Raw genomic sequence first — 23,537 nt, 5'->3', positions numbered from 1 at the left:
CAAAATTTGACCATTCTTTGCAAATAATATCTAAAATAAACATCCTTGTATTCATCCTTGCATTTCCCAACTTGGAAAAAAAAATTAACAAAGAAAATGTTAGAACTCATGGCAAACAAAATCAATTCCTTTACATCAACGTATTACATCATTAGAGTTTTAAATATTAATAAGCTATAAAGCGTGACATTAACACATTATTAAAGCAAATTAACTGAACAAGAATGTCAGCTCTCAAGACAGTTAAATATTATTTACCTTTTTTCTTCTTTCTTCAATTTCATCTTCTTCTATGGAGCCAATGAATCATCATATTCAACTCTTGCAATAGCTTCTTCATTGTTGCCGTTAGCCTAATTTGGGGAAATTATTTATAGACCTCACATTTGTCATTACCGTGGTGTATAAGCATTGTGGTTAATATAACTAATTAAAACTTTATATTACCTGTGTGTTCTCCAACCGCCCTTGGTTTCCCACAAATTGTTGGCTCAGGAAATGAATCCACCCTTTGTAAGTTAGGAAGGGAATATGATGATAGTTTGCCCCCTGTACTTGTATATACAATGTGTTGCGTGTTTTTTTGATTCCTTTCCTTATTTGCAATAGCAGCCTTGAAATTGGCAATCAGAAACAAGACATAATTTTTAATCTAGACGGTTTCTTAAATCAAAACAAAGATACACAGATTACGGGGAAAAGACCTTGTTCTTCGCGGGTCTTTCACAACTGCACTATCTTTACGTACTGTTCAACAGTCGCCACCGACTCAGAAAACTTAAGTGTACTGAGTGTTTCTCCAACAGCATTCAGTTCCGGGCTCATGTGAACAAACATCAAAATCTTGGCTTGCCCGCCTAACAAAGATATAAAAAACTTAAGTTTGGAATGAAACCATAATAAAGATAAAAGGAGTTTGAAGCTTTATAAAAAACTTTTACTCGAGTGAATCTTGAAGTAACTATGTGAGTTTGTTGTTTCTATTATGCATGTGTGAATTCTTTTGATCAAGTGAATAAAAAGTCTAATTTTGATGCTGCACTTCTTGTGCAGCAGCTGCTCAAGCTGGGTTTTTACCCTTTTTAAACCTGAATTAGTTCAGAATGTTCAAATATAAAAGGTAGAAAACTCAGAGAGCTTTCCGACCATATAAAATACACATTTATCGGAGCTACGGTTAATTTTATACATATTTTATACACACATATAAGAAGCATTCAATGTTGAGAAACAGCTTGCTGAACTTTCTATGTAACTACTGAAATTGACATTTTCGAATCCCCTTACATTCCGAATTAGATTCTCACTTCAAATATGAAACATAGCAGACTCGAAATGATTGACATCAACTATATTTTTATTTTTATTTTTTATTTCTAACAACTTTGTTATCTTAGATTTATCAACTTCAAAACGTTGTTTTACATTCAACGGCCACTACTATGACCCGAACCACGTTTTCTAATCGTGTTAAGCACATTATTAAGACAAGTTTGAGTTTTAGCTAGCTAGTCAACTTGAAACTAAACATATTTTTACAAATAACTTAGCAACGGCTAATCATTTAAGCATATACTTTACTACTTATTTGATTGAGGCATTTACACAAACATCTTATGTGCGCATTCAAAATAATCATAATTTCCAAAGCTTGAATGTATTCTCGATTGACAACAAACACAAATTAGAAATTAGAATAAAAAACATTTATAACAAAGAAGCTCATATTGTAACTATCAATCTCTCAAAAATGCTCCTAAATCACGAATCAAGACCTAAATTATAATCAACACCACCACTAGTTAAAAAACTTTTTTTAAGGGTTAAAAAACGAGATTCAAAAATCAAAATTGTGAATAATCACACAAATAATTCAACATTGTTATTAATTTAGGGTTTAACGACTAAAACTAAACCTGGATCAAGGGTTTGCCGAGAATCTCAACGAGGGATTTCCCCTGAAATCGGGAAGAAGAAACTGGGCTGCGATTATGCTGACTACTCGACTCCAAAACAAGGTGGCAGATCTGCTGTAATAAAACGTGCATATGTTGTGGTTGATGATGACGGTGCCGGTTGGCTTGCAGGTCTTTCCATTTTTACCTCTTTGAGATTCCAGGGTTTATATTTGGGGAAAATGATATTTATGTTCCTTTTTAACCTTTTAGATGATGGATCAAGAGTTTGAATTTGAGGAAAATGACTTGGCGGTATTTGGAGAAATAGGGTAGGGTTGAAATCTTTTAGTTTGATGACTCACATACATGACACACACTTATTTTTTTAATTTATGACAGTTGTTTAATGACAAACAAAAATAGGTGTCATAAATCTTCTAATTTTTTAAAAATATGACTTCTTTTTAGCGACTTGCGCAATTGCGCGTCATAAATCAACGCCTGTCATTCAGTCATTGTGCGCGTGTCATTAAAGCCATTTTTTCTAGTAACGTAAACTCTTTTGTAACCACATTAGGTGTTTAATTCATGAGATTTTGAATATAATAATATTTTAATAAAAGACTTTCGCTTTACAATCTTAAACTCTTATCTATTTAAAAAACAGGTACCAATGTTCGTCGGGCGTCTATGCACATGGAGCCGGGTGTGACAAATAAACACATAACCATTTAGCAAATAGTATGTAAGGCATGAACATTTATGAAAAGATAAACACACAATGACATTAACATGAATGGTGTTTGAAATTTAGAATATGGAATAAAGGATTTGTAATTTGTAAGTATACATGCCACACACCAAAAATGATGAAAAAGAAAAAGGAGTTATAGTAAACTCACATTGGTGATTCATGACACACGAGTACAAGCACGAGGTTGCTGAACCGACCATTAATTCCATAGATTAAGTTATGATTTTTAATTAGTTAGAGTGTCACATGCTAGAATGTTTAAAGCCAAAAGCATGACCTCCAACAATTTGATTTCCGTGTAAGAGTCACGGATCCAATGTGATTATTTAGGCTCTTCTTGCCTTCGACAGAATCGTTTCTTGCCAGGTACATACATACATGGTTTATAACTCTAAAAGTATACTAATATGAAATGTTTTAGAATGATTTTATAAATACGATGGTACAAGGTTTAAAGTGTAAAGATCGTATTTAGTGTTATTATTGACACTTACAAATGTAAAAGGTTTGAACTGTAAATATAGTATAGCTTAGGGTGTGGTATGAATAGTTTGGAAAATAAAAGGACACATAATGAAAATATTATGATCTTTAACTTAATTATGGTAATATTTAAAAGATTAGGAATTTTGGAGATCACGAAGAATGGATCATAATGGATCATAAGAGCATTCATATTTGTTCATGCAAAATCTTTGGTTTTGATCCAAGACCTTGAGAAAATAATTAGTTTCTTGGAATAATATGATCATCATAATCTTTAAAGCAAAAAGTAAGGGTTTTGTAACATCCCGAAACTTTCGGTCAAAATTGTCAACTTCAAAAGATAAGGGGTTATAAAAAGAAAATTATGAGTTTCCAGCCGGATGAGCCATAAGGAAGCCCATCGCGATGGAACCTTACAAGAACTGATAATAGGTGGCATCGCCCTAAACGACGGCTACGTCCCTTTGAGTCATCGTGATACGCGATAGGGGTGTGCATGGTGCGGTTCGGTGCGGTTTTGGGCTAAAACCGAACCGAAAACAAAACTTTCGATTTTTCTATTTTTCAAAACCGTTCGGTTTCGGCTTTTTTGGTTTTCGGTTATCGGGCTCAATTCGGTTTTTTTCGGTTTTCTACTCGTATTTTGGGCCAAAAAAGTTTGACCCAAGATATTGAATTGGGCTTAATATTTTTTTTTATATAAAAAACAATGATTAACAAAATATTATTTAGTTGTTCATAGAGTATTAAGAGTTTAAGAAGATGCCTACATTCAAAATTATAAATAAAATGTCATAAATTCAATAGCAAACGTTAAATATATAAAAAAATATTCAAGTGGATTAAACATAAACGATTCAACCAAAAAGTAATTCAACATAAACAATACACATTTAATAGAGTAATATTATTTATTATTATTATTAATCACATGAAGAATTAAACAAATAGTTATAGTTATAGGTCGGTTCAGTTTTAATGATTACGTTTGGTTCGGTTATTACGGATTTTCAATTTTTTTTTGTTGTTTCGGTTCGGTTCGGTTTTTTCGGTTATTCACAAACACACACAACCGCACCAAAACCAATATTGCGGTTTTTAATAAACTCAAAACCGAACCTTCGGTTTCTAATTCGGTTTAGTTTTTTCGATTGGTTTTTTGTGTGTGTTCGGTTTCATGCACACCCCTACTTTGTTGGATGGTATGGTGATTAAGGTGTGAAATAGAAAGTTAATGGTTCAAACATTCTTATAGAGCATAAGAGCAACATTTAATTGTTCATTCCCAAAAAACACACACACACAAATAACAAACAAAGAAACAAATTTGTTAACTTATATATGTTAAGATGTTTATTTCTTTAGTTTCATGTTGCTAGTTTTTTTCACTTTAATATTATCTGTTTAATTATTACATACTAAATATCACAATATAATTATTTCTTATTGTTTAATTCAATATTCATAACACGATGCAATCCCCGTTCTAAAATAAATAACAAGGGCAACAGTATTTTATAGCCGCAGCATCAAGTTAAAATCAAAATAAATACAAGAATTGTAAGACAGATTTAAAGCTATTGAATCATCTGATAGCCAAAACAAAAATCAATCACATTTCAAAAATCAATCACATTTTTCTTAAATAATATTAGAATGAGAAGAATAAGTAGAATACATAAAGGAATAATGATACTTTTAATCTAAACATTCAATAATTAACATGTCTTATATTCAAATCCCAAATGCGACTAAAAATAGAGTTTTATGCTGGGCTAAAAGGTTTTCTCATCTATTGTGGGTTTCGTATAAGGGTGGTCTCTCAGACATACTTAGGTAACAGAGATGATCGTGTCTTTCGTCCGCCAGTGATCCAAATAGTCGTTAAAAAACATGTAATCCACTCACTTTACTAAACATTAATGAACGTGTTTCTCAACATACGTCGAGTAGGTGGTGGAGACATATAATGTTAATTGGTGGTGCTAACCAATGTTTTAAAAACTAGTTTTTTTTTAAATACCGGATTGGGCTTAGAAAATGTTCAACATATGGCATCAGGTTGTACATGACGGTTGAATCGGGTTGACTAGTTAAACTGTTTCCATGCTTCGGGTGTGCAGGCCGAGGTTTCTGGTGGAGAGAGGTGGTCATAGAGCTTAGGAGTATTAGGCAGACTCCATATCAAGGTTAACGGATAAAAAGTTCTTGATGTTCGATATAGTTACGATTGTTAGGGTTGACGTACTCTTGATACCATGTAAAATAATCACAATCTTTGATTGTTTCATTTCTATACAAGTTTGGATACATTGTCTAATATTACTATATAGTAGAGGTGTTCAAACCGGTTTCGGGTTAAACCGAACCGGTTTTCAGTCAAAATAGTCAAACTCGGTTTTGGTCCAAACCGAACTGGGTTGAGGCAGTGAAAACACAGAAAACGATGTAACCGGTTTGGGCTGGTTTCAAACCAGTTCTGCTTGAATCAGTTATAAACTGGTTTGTAGGTTTGACTGTAATATATTGCAGACTTTGTTTGCACACTGCACAATTAATGACTACATCAATATAAAAACCGGTTTCCTACTTTCCTTAATTGTATTAAATGTCCATTGTTTAATTGTATTTCAGTAAAACATTCTTATGTATGCTTTATAGAAATATTCCAACAATATAGGGCATTATATGGAAAGGATATGGATATTTAAGGCATATTGTTAGGCCTTAAATGATTGTGTTGAAAATTACAATATTACACCAATTCAAAATTACACATAAATGCATATTAAACTGTCATAATACAGTCAAAACGTTGTTACATATGCAAACCGGGTTAACCCGGTTTTTGTCTAGCCGGTAACCCGATTACCCCTAAAAAACTCCAAACCGGTGCTAACCCGGCGGTTTACAAATGCTATGAACCGGTTTTTGTAAAATCGGGTTCAAACCAGTTCCGTTACGGTTCAAATTTCGGGTCAGTTCGGGTAGCCGGTTTATTTGTCCATCTCTACTAAAAAGTATCTCAAGTCCACCCTTAACAAGGACTCTTTTGGCTGTTTCTAATCTTCTCGCATAAATAAAACAACGTGTTAACATCACTTCAAATCACGGAATCTCCCATTTGTATAACACTGAGGAACGCTTTCATGCCCCCCCCCCCCAAAGAAAATTAATTTATGGTGTGATTCATTGTACTATTGTAGAATAACATACGCAATGCAAACGTGGATTTGCTTCTGATGGCGTCCGATCTTTCGGGCTTTAGCCCTTCAACTAACAATGCAATCAACATTGGAGTCTCTCCCAACACCATTCTGTTATGTTCATGTAACGTGATGTAAGAAAATGTATTCATAAAGTCCTTCTCAAAATCACTTTCATTTGTGTTATGTTCAAGCAACAAGGCATGCACCAACGAAGAGATAGAATCAGCATATTCCCAAAAATATAAATATAAATATAAATGGTGGGAACGTATATATAGTTCTAGTGTCCACAAACAAGACTTATTCACTCACCATATGTTAGTTCCTCCTTATCCAAAGTTTCAAGTAGCCCTCTGGAATTCACCATTGATTTTAGAACTCTATACCATTGATCATTTCATGTACAAGGAAGTTTGGTAAGATAATTGTTGCATCAATCTCCAGCCGGTCTTCGGGCATACTGTATTTTTATTTTAACCATTCAACTATGGACTATCATTCATAGATCCTCACAAATAAAGAATTTAATATTCAACACACATGTAAAGATAAATTCATTATGGATATGAGGCTAATAGTCAACAATAATCTTGGATAACACTTAAAACACAAGGGAAATTACAATTTACTGAAAAAAAATCAATTCAAGGCATATTAGTTTGATTTACATTTTAAGATCTAAAATTTGGGATGCTAAAAGACAAACTAAAAACAACTTAAGCAAACTATAATATTTTAAAATAAAGGTCGAGGGCAGTTAGTTACCCGTCCTGAACTGAATAGTACTACCGATATAGTCATTGAAAAGGTAAGTTACCTGGAAATTGAAAAGAATATCAATGTGGAATGGAAAAGCAACTAAAAGAAATTTAGGAAATGAGAAGGTTTTAAAGAAAATAAAGATTTAAAAACCTACTAAGCTGGCACGCCGCTATACTAGGAGTTGGCATCCTCGAGACACGAAAGACATGTCAAATAAAAAAATCAGAACATCTATAATACGAAAGGCTGAAGCAAGCGGTCCCACAACCAAGGCCACTAAAAGGCAAAAGTGCAAATCAGACGGCCGACTCCCAAGCCTCACATTGACTGCTTCGAAGGACTTGCAGGGGTATATGTCATCTACAGCTATACCATCACATATACAGTTACAAGACAAAAGGATAGCGACCACTACGAGGTTACAGCTGGAATATACCTGGATAGCGACATTACAAGGTCCCTCTCATGGACCGCTAGAAATATAGTACAATTAGGTAGATACAATATGCCTCTATAAAAAAGAGTCTTGTTGTAACAATGCGACATGATAACAATAAACTATACTTTTCACCTTTAATTGTGTGTCCTTATATTCACTCGATATCTCTCACAAATACCACATATCTCATAATATACCTTGAATCTAGAAGTTAGTTATTACCGGAATAGAACCGGGTTAGGATTTTCTTTAACAATAAGCATATGGACCAGTTCCACAACCAAATGCCCATCATAAATCTTTTTATGCATCAACTCAAATCCAACCTCGGCGATTACTCTTTCAACAATCTTTGGATGCTCACACAACTGCAACAAACAAGTAACAAAGTCTCTCTCAATCATGGTATCATCACTGTTCAAATCACTTGGCAAAGTCTTCACGCCCTGTTATGCTCCACTATTTCCCGAATAAGTGTGGTGGCGACATCTTTGAGCTAGATGTACACAACCTTCTAACGGTTTCTAATTTACCAGGTTCTAACTCATTTGCTAAAAAAGTAAGACACATTTTATTACCATATAATGCCCCTTTAGTTTCTACTTGTGATCCAATATAGTAGAGCATCTAAAGTAGGTTTTCCTCAAACTCTCCTTCGTCACGTTCCCCTTGAAGAAGCGCTGGTGAAATATTCATTGGAGATGCATTGAAGTATACGCAGTGTGACTTTTTAAAACAAGTTAATGCCCTCAACATTTGGGCAACTCTCCGCTTATCTAGTGAGGTGGCTGATTAGATGTTTTCTAAGAGCCCAACAAGCCTCTTTCTCTCCTCCTCTGCAAGTACCTTTCATCGGAATATGTTCCGCCACCATTTCTACGCCACATCATAATCATATCGTGTAAGAGTACATTTGGTATCATTAGTGATGATTTATACAGCGGTTGCATGGTGATAGGACATCTACTTTGCTGTTCCTGTCACTCAACTATTGACCCCTTATCATAAATTCGCAAAAGATAATGTTATATATAGCATAGATATAAAAAAAATGCATATATCAACAACATTAAGGTCAATACTTTAGGAGAGTTATACTAATAATAATTTAAAACATCAAACCACTCCGGAAGAAACTGCTACTGAATTCTTCATTATCTTTTTTTGATATTGGACAAAGATACTCAGAAGGGCATTCTATAATGTTTTTGTCAACATTGGCATGTTTGCTTCAATCCTTCTAAACTTCGCACACAATAACCAATGAACTGTACATACATATCCACAAGAATCATCTGATGATGGAAGATCTACGATAAAGACTACCAATTCGTTAAGCTTCTTATCACAATTTTGCCACTTTGTATCTTTTTGACTCATGATTGTTGTATGAACTAAGAAAATTTCCTATCATAAATCAAAGTAAATAAAACAGATGATTTCGTTAAGAGGCTACATGTAAATTTGGTCAAATTTAGACTGTGTTTGGTTCACTAAAAAACACTTTTTAATGGTTCATAAAGTCTGTTAATGATTATGTTATAGAGACATGCAGAATGATTCATATACTAACATTTAATCAGTCAGACATCTTAATGATTAAGCACAAAATTTCCTAACAACCTCTAAGTTTCATAACACAAAATTTAAGTCGGGTTATGAATGTACGAATCATGTTGGGTTTGCAAGCAGGTTACACATGAACTTAGTGCAACCCATGGTTTTTGGATCTAGTGCAACCCACAGTTTAAGGAGCTTAGTGCAACACCAATGCAATACACTTGTCCTTGTTTCAAACTGCCAATTCAGCATGCTGATGCGTGTGTGCGTGTGGTATAAAATATGATGGATGGAATGATTTGCTTTTGCACAAGATTGTGTTTTAAATTTATAAAAGTGATTTATACAAAGACTAAATACACACAAAATAGGCAGGTGTACATATCGTATATGTAGAATAGTATTGGTAAGAACCAAGTATCGATCCGTGGACACAAATGTTTCTAATAATAAATCGTTGTTTTAATTTAATCAGAGGTTTTAATCATCTTGGGGTTAATTTTTGAACTTTTTATAAAATATAAATACTTATATATAATATATAGGTGACCAAGACAAGAAATTCTAAACGAGTTGTTCAATTATACGAAGGTTACCATCTAAGATCAAGAATCCACTCCATTTTAGCATTGATAATTAATATGTAGACATGTAATAAACTTGCCGTAGCAATATATGATAGATAGCTCCTTAAACCTTAAGTGAGCATCTTTGGCACTAAGGAGATGATATGCGCATTTTAAAGTCCACCCTTTCCTAATGTCATATCATCTCAATGATGTCAATTTAAGTTGGCAAGTAGTTTCGTAAAGTAGAAAGATTAGGATTGACTTCAATTTCTCGAATATCAATTCTAACAACTTCGGGTGGTTGTAGTTCATCACACAACCTTCCCTTGGTTGATTTATGTAGGTTATAATTACACATTCCGTTAACATATGGTTTCTTTAACTAATTTGATATCCTAAACAAAGCCATTTTCGGATTACCAAGGTTTAGAAAAATACAACATAACTTATATCGCATCATTTAATATAAGGATCCATGTTTCAATAATGTATCAAAGTATTTCTATCTTTCAAGAACATGAATCGATCATGAGCGATTGCCAATGAGATTGACAACCACCAACTTTGAATTAGTGATTTAAGATGGTGAAACATTTCTCATCAAAAGATATTTGTAATATAACCATGTACTTTACTAGACTACATCACATGTCTTGATTAATTATCAAGCAACAAAGCTTCTTCATAGATTTTAGATGGTAAAAGGAGTTTAGCTCATAATGAGCATGATGATAAACATTAAGATGATTGATAATAACATATAAATGATTAAACTTGGAACAATCTAACCAAATGTAGATGAATCTTTCTTCATAATGATGGTAATGATGGTTGATGATGATGATTAGTGGTGATGACCTCCAAACCTTCAAACTCTTCACTAGATCTTCAAAGTGAGTGTTAGTGTGTGTTTTTATAAGTGAAAACCAGAGAGAATTCTTTTCAAGGCACACCAATTGAGTGCAACATGAGCCACTATTTTATAGGCAATCTGGATGGTGAGGCACGGCCCCGTGCTTGATGAGCACGCCCCCGTGCATTTTTATGACATGTGCCAGATTTGTTTTGTGTTTTCTGTGAGGTGGTAACGGCCCCGTGGTTGGTAGGCACGACCCCATGGTTTTTAGTGACATGTGCTCAATTCTTCTTTGTTTTTTCTGCATTCTCGTCCACGACCCCGTGCATGATGAGCACGGCCCCGTGCTTTTGCTTCCAGATTTTGTCTTTTCTTGTGTCAGAAGCATGGGGGCGTGTTTCTTGAGGCATGGGGGACGTGTTTCTTTGTTTTCGTGTTTTCTTCTGTTTTTCTTCGTCTTTTTGCTTGTTTCTTCGTTTGGGGCTTGGTTTCACCTGAAATTATGTTTTATTATGATAAGTAGCCTTTTATGCTATGTTATTAGATAGAAATTGCAGTTTTTAGAGATTATTTGATGCCGAAAAAATGTATATTTATATGTACATCACATGCCACATCAGCTTTTAAACCTGCTACACAAACCTTTATTTTTTCTCTAGTGATTATTACTTGCCCTTGCTTCAAACTGTCAACTCATCATCTATTGTTCTCTTTATTAATATATAGCAATTTATATCTTTTATAATTAATTGTTTTATTTTTCATATACACCAAATAACATATATAATACAAGATATAAAAAGTAGAAAAACAATTACTAGATAAAAACAAACTTTAAAATAATTTTGAAACACGTAACATTTTTAAAAAACACACCTACAATAAAAATTAAAAAACGTACAAATTTTGACAAATGGAAAAAAGAACACATGTGATAATTAGTGGAATAAGTTAAATTTTTTTTTAACTTTTTTAAAAGGGCAAAAAAAAACCAACTTTAAAGTGGAAACAAATTTCATCATTCATTGAGTATTTTATTTTAACTGATTTTAATGTGGAAACAAATTTCATCATTCGTTGAGTATTTTAATTAAATTGATTTAAATGTGAGTGAGGCCATCTCAATTGTTTGTGGGATTCTTGCCAATAAACAGTTCTGGTCAAACAGCATCACTCCGATTAATAAACTTATTTGTTTCTTGTGCTTGAAATTCAAATGGTGTTATGTTGGCATTGTCGGAGGTGCTTCTAGTACCATCAAGTTTAAAGATTCTGACTTGAAGAACGTACATATTGGTTAATGATTTGGAGATTTTACAAGATGGTGATGTTATTCGTATATGTTTATTATTAATCGTAGACATTGGCCTTCAAGACTATCGAGAAGTGTTTATGTGTTGATAATTACTCTTGTAAACGATAAATAACGTACGTTAATTTCCTCTCAAAAAATCATCATTCACAAGCATCCTTGTGTTGGGTAATCATAATATGAGGAGTCGTCCGTCGAGTAATATGTCGATAAAGAATCAAACTTTGGTCAGATAACTTATGTTTTGGTTGGAGTAGACATGGCGGTGATTAGTTGGTAAATAAAATGTTGGAGACACCAATGTTCCCTGAGTAAGAACATCATCACGACCATTATACCAACTCAAGCGTTCGTAGGTAAAAGCCCATTTTCTAGTAGTGATTTAAAATTATATAGTATTGTGAGAAATAAAATGAATGTTTAATGTTTTAGATATAATATAGCGGCTTGTGAATGTTTGAAATTGCATATATAGCATTGTGGATACTCTTAATATTGGTATCAAGGTTGACATGACTACCATATGAATTATTCATTATCGTTATTATGATAACACCAATACCCTACTTTATTCAGTTGTTTAGTTTGTTTTATTTAACTGTTCATGAAAATGAATCAATAAGATTGAAATCGGATCGGAAGCAGAAAGTTTAAATTTCACTAGGTAAAGCACTTATTATAGCAAAATCCTCATAAGGTTGATCACTCAATCAGTCTCTTTTAAACCTGTAACAATAATAATGGTGTCTGAATCACACTAACGCTGCAAGGGACAAACTTTTAATATCTTCTCTCTTGTTTAGAACATATGTCGATAGAGTCGGATTCGAGATCCTCCCAAGATATGACCCTTTGAGCGGGTTATACTATAAAGAAATAAGATAAAGAGTTAAGACATCTTATTGTATATATAGTCGCCCCTGATGTTGCTAATAAAATTCGATAACTTTCAGGTTTCCTGGTCGAGAGAATTTGACGATCTTGTAACACAACGACTTGGACTCTTGGAGTCTATAACTAATAGATAATTAAAATAATTTCAAATTTCAAATATAAAAGTCCAGTCAAAGATTGTTGATGTTATTTATGTATAGAGTTTGTTACTGCTTATTTAGTGGGATTTGACTCCTTATTTAGAGGATAGGACATTTGTATTTAAAGGAGGTGTCTTGGTAAATAATACCAAGAGAAACTTTTACTCTTTCATGGTATCACGCCAGTAGCCTACCCACCCAAATCTTCAATCACTTTTCTTTATCTAATCTCAATCTCCATGGCTCGACCTTCCATTGATCCCTCTGCCACACCCCTGCACACTCTTACCCATCTCATCACTATTAAGCTCTCTTCAACTAACTACCTCTTATGGAAGAATCAGGTATACCCGGTTCTTTCATACCTCAACCTCCTCCGTCATATTGACAGCGCCGTCGCACCACCGGAATCAGTCATTGCTAATGAAAAAAGTGTTCAAAATCCTGAGTTTATCTCATGGAAAGAGGCAGACCACCGTGTTGTGTTACTTATGCAATCCACCTTCACAGAAGAAGCCATGGCGGAAGCCATCGGCTGCACCTCCTCCTACCAGGTCTGGCAAGCTCTTGAGCATGCCTATAGTCATCATTCTCTCGAACGTGTGCACATTCTTCGTGATTCTCTCCGCCAATTACTGAAAGGGAACTCTACTGTCACCGAGTACAGCCGGAAATTTAAATCTCTTTGTGACCAATTGGCCGCCATCGGTGAGCCAGTCTCTGATGCAGACAAACGCCACTGGTTTTTATGTGGTCTCGGGTCCTCTTTTGAGACCTTCTCCACTGCTCAGAGACAAATCAAACCACCACCGTCATTTCGTGATCTTCCTGCTCAGGCAGAGATCAAGAGTTGTTCCTTCAAACCCTAAACAATCACTCAGTTCCTCAAGCCGCGTTTTCTACTCAAACAAATCGTTATCAATCAAAATCGGGTCGTGACTCATCACAACGCGGACGATTCCGCGGATCTAGCTCTAACCGGGGTCGCGCTACTGCCAGCAGACGTCCACCCCACTGCCAACTATGCAGGAAGGATGGACATTATGCTAGTTCGTGTCCAAATCTATCCACTTATGCTCAACAAGTCGTACCCCTCGATGCTAACCTCGCTCAAGCCTTTCACGCTCAATGCAACCTTGCTCAAAACACACCTAATTGGACAGCCGACTCCGATGCCACTGCTCATATGCTTCGTTCCTCTGAAGATCTAGATGAATCTCATGCCGACTCCGGTCACACTCATGTCACTTTTGGTAATGGACAATTTTTACCCGTCACTCAAATTGGTAACACAAAACTTAATCCCAAATTACCATTAAAAAATGTTCTTGTTGCTCCTAATCTCACCAAAAATCTACTATCCATTAGTAGATTAACAAATGATTCACCGGTTGATGTCTTGTTTTCTAATCATTTTTTTCACATTTAGGACCGAAAAACGGCGGTGGTCCTCGCTAGAGGTACTTGTGAAAATGGATTTTATGTCCTTTCGCAAAGTCACAAGTCACTTGTTGCTGCTCTTGCTGCTCCTCATCTTCGTGCTTCGTTTAATAAAAGGCATAGTCGCCTAGGACATGTCTCGTTTGATGTTATTTCTTTTCTAAGTAAACTTGGACAAGTTTTTGTTACTTCGTTGTTACCCAAGCGGGTTTATGTTCTTCATGTCAGTTATCTAAGGCACATCGATTACCGTTTATTGAGAATAATAAAAGATCGTCACATGTTTTAGATTTGATCCATTGTGATCTTTGGGGTCCCGCACCCATTCCATCTAAAGATGGACATCTATATTATGTTATATTTGTAGATGATTTCTCACGTTTCACATGGTTTTACCCTTTGAAATTCAAATATGATTTTTACAATGTTCTCACCATTTTTTTAAACTTTGCCCAAACCCAATTTTCGTGCAAAGTAAAAGTGTTTCAAAGTGATGGTGGAACCGAGTTCAACACCTTTTTCAAGAACAGGGTATTTTTCATAGACTTTCATGCCCTCATACACACCCCAACAAAATGAAAGAGCCGAACGCAAACACCGTCACATCACCGAAACAGGTTTAGCAATGATGTTCAATTCTCATGCACCGGCCAACCTATGGCTTGATGCTTTCACATCTGCCACCTACATAATAAACCGTCTTCCTACCCCGCTTCTTGACAACAAATCTCCATTTGAACTTATTTTTAACCAACCACCATCATATGCTAATTTTCGTGTGTTTGGATGTCTAGTTTTTCCTTACCTACGGGATTATGCTAAGCACAAACTTCTTCCAAGAAGTGCACCTTGTATTTTTATAGGGCATAGCCCTAAACATAAAGGCTATAGATGCTTAGACCCATCCACATCACGAGTTTACATAACTCGTCATGCGAAATTCGATGAGGACATTTTTCCCTTCACCGGTGTTACTCCAACCATTGATGAACAAAAATCCTATTTTCAAATTATGATGATTCTCTTCGAGAACCTCGGTCTCAACTTACACCAAGAAACTCTCCAACCCAAAACAAAATTAATCATGACCTTCCACTTCCAAACCCACATCCCAACCCATCTTGTTCAATTTGTCCAGATGCAGCTCATCATGACATTCCAACTACTCAAGTCTCTAACCCACCCACACATACCCCACCTGATTCCCCCACTACACAAACCTCACCTGTCACCACACAAAATAACACAATACTTACTTCACCCATTCCTTCCCCTAATATTCCTACTCCACCAACATCCCCTCAACCACTCCCCACTAATCCCGTAATTCCTCCTAACCCCCCACCCCCACCTCCCTCCAATTCAACACATCACATGCATACCCTGATACCCGCTCAAAGTCAGGAATCCACAAAAGCAAGCACTTTGCCAACCTAACTGACTTCTCATCAAACCAATTTCATCATGCATTATTTTCCATCCATATCCCAAAAGGATTCAAAACCGCCTCAAAAAATTCCAACTGGGTTTCCGCCATGCATGACGAAATCACTGCCCTTCACAACAACAACACGTGGGAACTTGTTCCAAGACCCACTCACTCAAATGTTGTTGGCTCGAAATGTATATATCGTATTAAATATAAAGCTGATGGCTCCCTTGATCGCTACAAAGCCCGATTAGTAGCGCAAGGATTCACGCAAATTCCCGGTTTGGATTTCTCACATACTTTCAGCCCTGTTGTTAAGGCATCCACAATACGAGTTGTACTTAGTCTTGCCACTATATACAGTTGGAAACTTCATCAACTTGATGTGAACAACGCCTTTTTAAACGGGCATTTAACCGAAAAGGTATACATGGAACAACCACCGGGTTTCACTAATTCAAAATTCCCTAACCATGTATGTCGTCTGAAACGTGCTATTTATGGGCTTAAACAAGCACCACGTGCTTGGTTTCAACGCCTAAGTGCCTTTCTTGGTACTCTCGGTTTTCAATGTAGTCGAGCTGACCCATCTCTGTTTGTTTACAAAAATGAAAGTGTTCTACTTTACTTACTCGTTTACGTTGATGACATTATACTTACCGGTAACAATGAAACGGTCATCAACACTTTCACCACTCGGCTACATAACGAATTCAAAATCAAAGATCTCGGGAAATTAAATTATTTCCTAGGTCTTGAAGTCACCCAAAATCAATCAGGTCTATTCCTAAGCCAAGCCAAATACGCTCATGACATCCTAACTCAAGCCGGCCTCCTCGATGCCAAACCTGTAGCCACGCCTCTCACCACAACAGACACTTTCACCTCCATCGGCACCTCATTCCATGACCAGACCTTCTATCGTTCCTTCGTAGGAGCCCTTCAATACCTAACCATAACGAGACCGGACCTTTCCTATGCCGTAAACCAAGCCAGCCAACACCTACAAAACCCAACCACCACTCATTTTCAGCTTGTAAAAAGAATACTACGTTATGTTAAATCTACACTTTCTTTTGGTTTAACTTTTGGCAGGCCACTCAAAACAAGTATCGTCGGATACTCCGATGCGGGTTGGGCACGTTGCATAGAAACAAGACGTTCCACCTATGGTTACTCTATCTACTTAGGAGGAAATTTAGTCTCTTGGAGTGCAAAGAAGCAACCAACTGTTTCGCGTTCGAGTTGTGAGTCGGAATATAGAGCAATGGCCAACACCGCAGCCGAGATCATTTGGTTAACTCACTTGCTACAAGAACTACATGCTCACCCACCAGCCGACCAACCATTTTATGTGACAACAAGAGTGCATTGTTCTTAAGTCAAAACCTGATCTCACATAAACGCACTAAACACATTAATATTGATTATCATTTTGTTCAGGAGCTAGTCTCCGCGGGTCGCCTATGCACTAAATTTGTTCCCACAACGCTTCAAGTTGCAGATATTTTTACCAAAAGCTTACCTCGACCTTTGTTCAAACACTTTCGCACCAAGCTTCGTGTCGGACCCCTACCCGTACGCTTGAAGGGGGGTAATAGATAATTAAAATAATTTCAAATTTCAAATATAAAAGTCCAGTCAAAGGTTGTTGATGTTATTTATATATAGAGACTGCTTATTTAGTGGGATTGACTCCTTATTTAGAGGATAGGACATTTGTATTTAAAGGAGGTATCTTGGTAAATAATATCAAGAGAAACTTTTACTCTTTCAGTAACAATGATGGAAAGCTTGTCTATCTTAAACTTTCTTTTGGTATAAGGCAATTGTATAAGTTGCTTCGTCGCAGATTTACAAACGTAGAACATACTACCAGGTCTCTCCAACACCATGATTATTTGCTCTGAAGATGCTGGGATTCAAGATCCTGGTAGAAAGGCCAAGATCAAGACTTTTGGATTATCGTGCCAGGACAAACTCTTTGATGTATATACTTAAATAGGTGTTGGGGGTTCTTCGTATGATCAAGTCATCAAACTAGATACAATGTTGTTTCTTTTCACCCACAAGTCCACAAGATTCGAGTCATACGTGAGCTTGTTCATTTCTTTGCTCGTGCAACGCATGTCATCATAACTCCTTAACGACATTCGTGAAACAATCTCAATGGTTATGTCTTTGGAATCCATAACAGAAAAGCGTAGTCTATATATTAAAAATCACAAGAATAATACTAGAATTGTTCATGAGTTTAGATATAGAGATCAAATATCACGCACACTTTTATTTTGGCCGCTCATCATCTAAAAATGCGGGCTTATTAGTTATTAGCGACAATAAAAATCACACTTACTAAGTTAAAAACTCTATCAATACCTACCTAAAAACAAATTTTAATGTGTGAGGTGGATACTAAAAGCAAATGCGTTAAGTATTCGAATCGGACTCGGAATGTGACTCAATTCGGGTAATTTAATATGAAAAAGAGAAATATTAATTGATGTTTAGAGGTTGAAGAAATATGTAATTTGATATGATAAATCCCTTTTAAAACAAACACTTTTGTGGTATTCCTAGTTTAATTGGGGATTAAAAGCGGGAAATATTTTTTTTAAATTAAAAGCAAGAATCTTAGCAAACAAATGGACTAAAAGAGTGGTTAAATCTACACTATGCAAACACGAATGTTTCTACCAAAAAAACATGATTATCAATTTATCATGCATGATCACACCCTAAAAGTAAAAATTATTAATTGAATCCGTAATTCATTCACGTGAAAAGTTTCTATTATTAGTGTGGCATGAAACATGATCAATAAGATCGAAATCTGATCGGAAGACAAATGTCTCGCAAGCTGCACATACAAACCTCGTCGCAAAGGACTCATCAGGTCCATTACTCCCCGTGTCTTCTGTGTTAAATAAGTGATACCATGCTTTGTAAAAATCCAACATAATACTGGTATCTGAATCATATAAAGCGGAAAGTGACAATCGTTTAACATCTTCATTCTTGTTCAAAACATATGTTTTCACCCACGATTCATCACTCGTAAGAATCCAAATCTCCCAATAACCCTTAAGTTGCTTACAAGCAAACGCCAAGTTGCCTTCATACTTTAGGAGCTTCATAAGAGGGTAAACTGTTTGTTTGGGAATGGAAAACGTGGACGTCCATTTTTCTAAATACGCATCAAACTTCAAAACGTCCCCGTTTGTCAAGAAGACACTATAAGGCAACTTTATGGGATCTACTAGCCTCCACTCCGTTTCACATGCACTTGAGTCGAAGGTTTCACAACAATATGTACTCCGCCAATCGTCACCACCAGGACTAGATCGCGTTCAACAGAAGAAAAAAGTTAGTTAACTTATCCAACAAACTAACATCAAAAAAATATTTAAGTTAAATCACAAAAACTCGTGTAAACATCGATCATTGGATTCAATCAATAATCTGTCAAGATCAAGTAGATTAATTACTTACGGTTGTGAGAATCTGACAATCTTGTAACGCATTGGCGGCTTGGAATCCATAACGACGATGGAAAGCTCGTCAGTTTCATACTTGGTTTTGGGATGAGGCAGTTGTATAAGCTGCTTTGTGGCAGGCTTACACACAAACTCTTTGACGTAGCTCTTTCAAAAGCTGGTAGTGGTTCTTGTTCTTTGTGTGATTAAACCAGATACGATGTGGTTTCTTTGCTTGTACCGCTTCATGAGATTTGAGTCATACGTGAGTTTGTTCATTTCTTTGCTCGTACAACGCATGGCGTCAAAACTCCTTAACAATGTTCGTGATATAATCTCAATCGTCATGTCTTTGGGAAGTTTGGAATCCATGACAAAAGAAGATCGGAGGATTTATTCTACATATATGTAATATGTAATAATAATAAAGGCCTTTGACAACATATATGATAAATATAGAACGGATAAGTATATGATCGATTGATCCGGAGGGTTTGTTGCAGTCGTCTGAATAGAAACGTTCAAAATTCTTTTTTTAGTCTAGCTTAAAACTTTTACACTGTATTCTCGAGTTTTTAATTAAAAGATTAGAAAGCATAAGATTGGATAGGATGGTAGAAGAAAAGAAAGTACATGCATATAATGCATTCTCAAGTTTAATGAAAAATGTAAGAAATGGGAAGAAAAGAAATGGTTAATTACATTCTTTAGTTTAAATGAAAGGAAAGGAAAAGAAAAAAATGTGTAATTTTACAAATATAGCCTTTTTAAAACAATTATTAGATGTAGATTGAAGGGTAAAGTGATAAGTTTAAATATTTATCATTTTCTTTCTTTCCAAATCATGTCAAATTGGTAAGAAAACTTTGGGACTTAAAACACCTAAGTTTTCCTATCATTTCTTTTATAAAAAAAACTCAAGAATGAAAATTTAAACTAAAAATCTTATCATTTCCTTTCTTATCTCATCGAAAAAAAACTCAAAAATAGAGTAAGTTATGCATGGGATGAAATCTCGTTACATTGTTTAAGCACCTTTTTTAATCTGACCGCTCATCTTCTAAAAACGTGGGCTTAAAAGTTTTTTATTTACTTTTAAATTTTTACAGCCAACACTTTATAGCGTACCAACAAAATTCCTCCTTTCAATATTCAAACCTCTCAATCAACAGAAAAAACTTTTAAAGTTTAAAAAACCTCCCTAACCACCTTACCAAAATGGTAATGATTGTGGGAGATATTGGTGAAAATAAAAAGGGTGTTGCTAAACATACACCTTTACACCATTTTACTAAATATACACATCCCTTAACTTATTAGATTAATTACTATTAGGGGGTGTTTGGTAGAGGGAATTGAGAGGTGAGAAATGGAATTGGAAAGAATTCTCTTGTTTGTTTATGAAAGAAAGAGGTGAGAAATGGAAATAAACCATTTCCATTTATCTGATTTTGTTTCTCTAACAAAAGCAGAGAATTGGATTTCTCTGGTTTCATTTCTCAGCCTCACTCTCTCACGCCTCTTCCTCACTCTCTCCAACGATCCTATTATTGTTCGGCTTTGTTGTTTTGTTCATCAATACATAACATTAAGGTGATCAAACATCCTCCTCTATAAAGGTCCAAACAGATTATCGATTGCTATCCAAACCCTAGCTCAATCGAACCAGAGCTCACAGTCAATTGACCGATGGCGATGCGTGATTTAGTCACCCGCGGTGCGGCGTGTGCCGTACCTGGCTCTTCTTCGTCGTCAAATCCGCTCGGTGCTCTTGCGAGCGCGCTAATTGGCTCTTCGTCTCAAAAGGTACGGCTTATTTGCCGTTAGTTTTGACCTAATTGGAGTTAATTATGTTGAATTGAATCGGGATGTTAGATAGAAATCATAGCAGATAGTTATTAGTTATTTACTTATTCAAGCTGTTGTAGTCAGGTAGTTGTTATTACTTATTATTGTTATTATTGGAATTGGATTATGTTTATGATGTTTAACTTGACTATACATGAGCTTGGCGAATTTTGACCTAATTGTGCTTAATTTGTTGATTTCAATCGTGAAGTTAGAAATGGTTAGGTAGATAGTTATTTACTTATTCAAACTTTTGTAATTAGGTTATTTAATTATTATTGTTGTTGTCAGAATTGAATTATATTAGTGATGTTTAACTTGATTGTACTCGAGCTTGAAGATGATTGCTGAAGCAGAATTGAGTTGTATTTATTGAGTTCTGTACTCGTCCAAAAGCTTATCGTTAGATTGTTCTATTATTTTGACCTGAGTGTACTTAATTATGTTGATTTTAATCATGAAGTTATTTAGTTGTTCTAGCTGTTATAGTTAGGTTATTCTAATATTATTAGAATTGAGTTATCTTTATGATGTTTAATTTGACTGTACATGAGCTTGGAGATCATTGATTAAGCAGAATTGAATTGTATTCGTTGATATTGTACCCATCCAAAAGCTTATCGTTAGGTTGTTCTATCTATTATTATTGTTATTATTATCGGATTTGAATTACGTTTATGATGCTTAATTTGATTGTACATGAGCTTGGAGATCATTTCTAAAGCAGAATTCAATTGTACTGTACATAATTTGTGGTTCTATTGCTGTTAATATTGACCTAATTGTACTTAATTATGTTGATTTCAATCGTGAAGTTAGAAATCGTAGGTAGATAGTTGTTTAGTATTCGAGCTGCTTTGAATAGTTAGTTAGTTTATTTGACACCAGAAAATCATAAACAAACGTAGGTTGCCCAAATACTCGAAACTGATTATTGCAACCTGTAGTTGAAGTAATCAGATAATTACTTCCATTCAAACACCCTAGTATAAACTGTTGTTGATCTGGGCTTTATGTGTTTTAGCTTTCTTGATATGAAAGAAGGTCGCTACAATCCTAGGATGTCTTCTGTTATACCAATGGGGAAATGGCGAAAAGCCTCACAGGTTGAACCATATTTTTATCACATTTTGTCTTATGCAATTTTGCCTTAATTTGGCTCCTTTTAATTGAACTTTTCAGTGGATTGCTTTAATTAGAAGCCATGCAAAAGTTGTAGCATATGACGGCATCGTATTTCCAGTTTTTAAGAAGTTATGTAAGGTTTGTATTTCCATTTTTGTTATAACATCAGAAAAGGACAACATATGAACATATTGGTTTTTATTTGTTACTAACATTATTTATTTAATGTTTTTCAGAGACGTCCACCCTTAGATTATAGTAAAGGAAAACAGAATTATGTAAGTTATTACATTTTCTTGAAATCATTTTAAGATCAGCCTAAAACTCAATTGTGATTTTTTTTTTCAAAATATGCAGAAACTTCAGAAGCAGCGTAATTGCATTCCTGATGAGCATTATGTGCAGACATTACTTGCAGTAAGAAACATTTTTTAATTTCTTATGAAATCTTATTTCCCTTTATAATAAGGTTTAAATTGTGTGTCCTAAGATGAATGATCTCGAGGGAGAGCTTGAAAGGCGAACTGTGACATACACTTCATGGATCCGGTCCGCCACAAACATGGAAACGAGAAGCTGGCATCCTGTAACCTATAACTATGCAAGTGCCAACCCTCAACAAATCCAAAGAATCAAGGTTATATATTGTATGTTTTTCTATCATTATTCATTTTGCTTAAAATGACGAAACCACTTATATATATTGCAATTGCAGGATATAAACCATGTGTATTATGATACTGAACACCGAACAGAATGGTGTAAGACTAATGGAATATTGGTCCCCTGTTTTCTGTTTGCTCGCAAGTTCTCTAGAGACGGGGCCATGCGGCTTCTGGCTGAAGGGAATTTTGATGCATCTGCTCTGCAACATACGACTCCATGACTGGTAGGAAATATCTAGATTGAATAGCAATTTGTCATCATAGATACAGTGTTTACACAGTAACTGTCTAAAAATAGATGTCATTAAAATGACTTGTTCTCCCATCTTCAGGCATGTTTCTTTGAAAACGAACACGTTGTTGTAAAATGAATAATAAGTGACTAAGCCCGGTGTTGCCATTGTGCAAAACCAACTAAGTTTTGTAAGTGGATGGTATCTTATGAAGTGTTTGTATTATTTCTTTCTTTTTACTGGATTCGGTTGGTAATCACCTCATCCGTGCATAGCGTTAACTGTTATAATTCTCTGTTTATTTCCTATGTACCAAACAAGAGAAATGATTCTCAGCTATATTTCTCTACTGAAATCTCTGTACTACCAAACAGAACAGTCAATTCTCATTCTCCAGACCAATTCCCTTTCTTTGCAATTCCATTTCTCTACAATTCCATTC

The 23,537-nt window shown here is 35.3% G+C and overlaps 1 protein-coding gene across 1 annotated transcript; it reads left to right on the top strand.

The window, feature by feature from the left end:
• The first annotated feature begins 22,040 nt into the window (after positions 1 to 22,040).
• LOC143556992 (glycosyltransferase BC10-like) lies at positions 22,041 to 22,882 on the top strand. The gene is made up of 5 exons (XM_077046170.1): positions 22,041 to 22,178; positions 22,255 to 22,335; positions 22,434 to 22,475; positions 22,555 to 22,614; positions 22,688 to 22,882. Exons 1-5 carry the CDS (start codon positions 22,086 to 22,088, stop codon positions 22,880 to 22,882), a joined length of 471 nt encoding a protein of 156 aa, XP_076902285.1. The 5' UTR covers positions 22,041 to 22,085.
• Positions 22,883 to 23,537: the final 655 nt, after the last annotated feature.

Source organism: Bidens hawaiensis, unplaced genomic scaffold, assembly GCF_021521415.1.
Source record: "Bidens hawaiensis isolate Kalapana, Puna unplaced genomic scaffold, B.hawaiensis_p1.1 tig00018766_1, whole genome shotgun sequence".
Taxonomy (NCBI): Eukaryota; Viridiplantae; Streptophyta; class Magnoliopsida; order Asterales; family Asteraceae; genus Bidens; species Bidens hawaiensis.
Note: the sequence above shows the minus strand (reverse complement) of the source record. Positions and strands in the feature narration are given on the sequence as shown.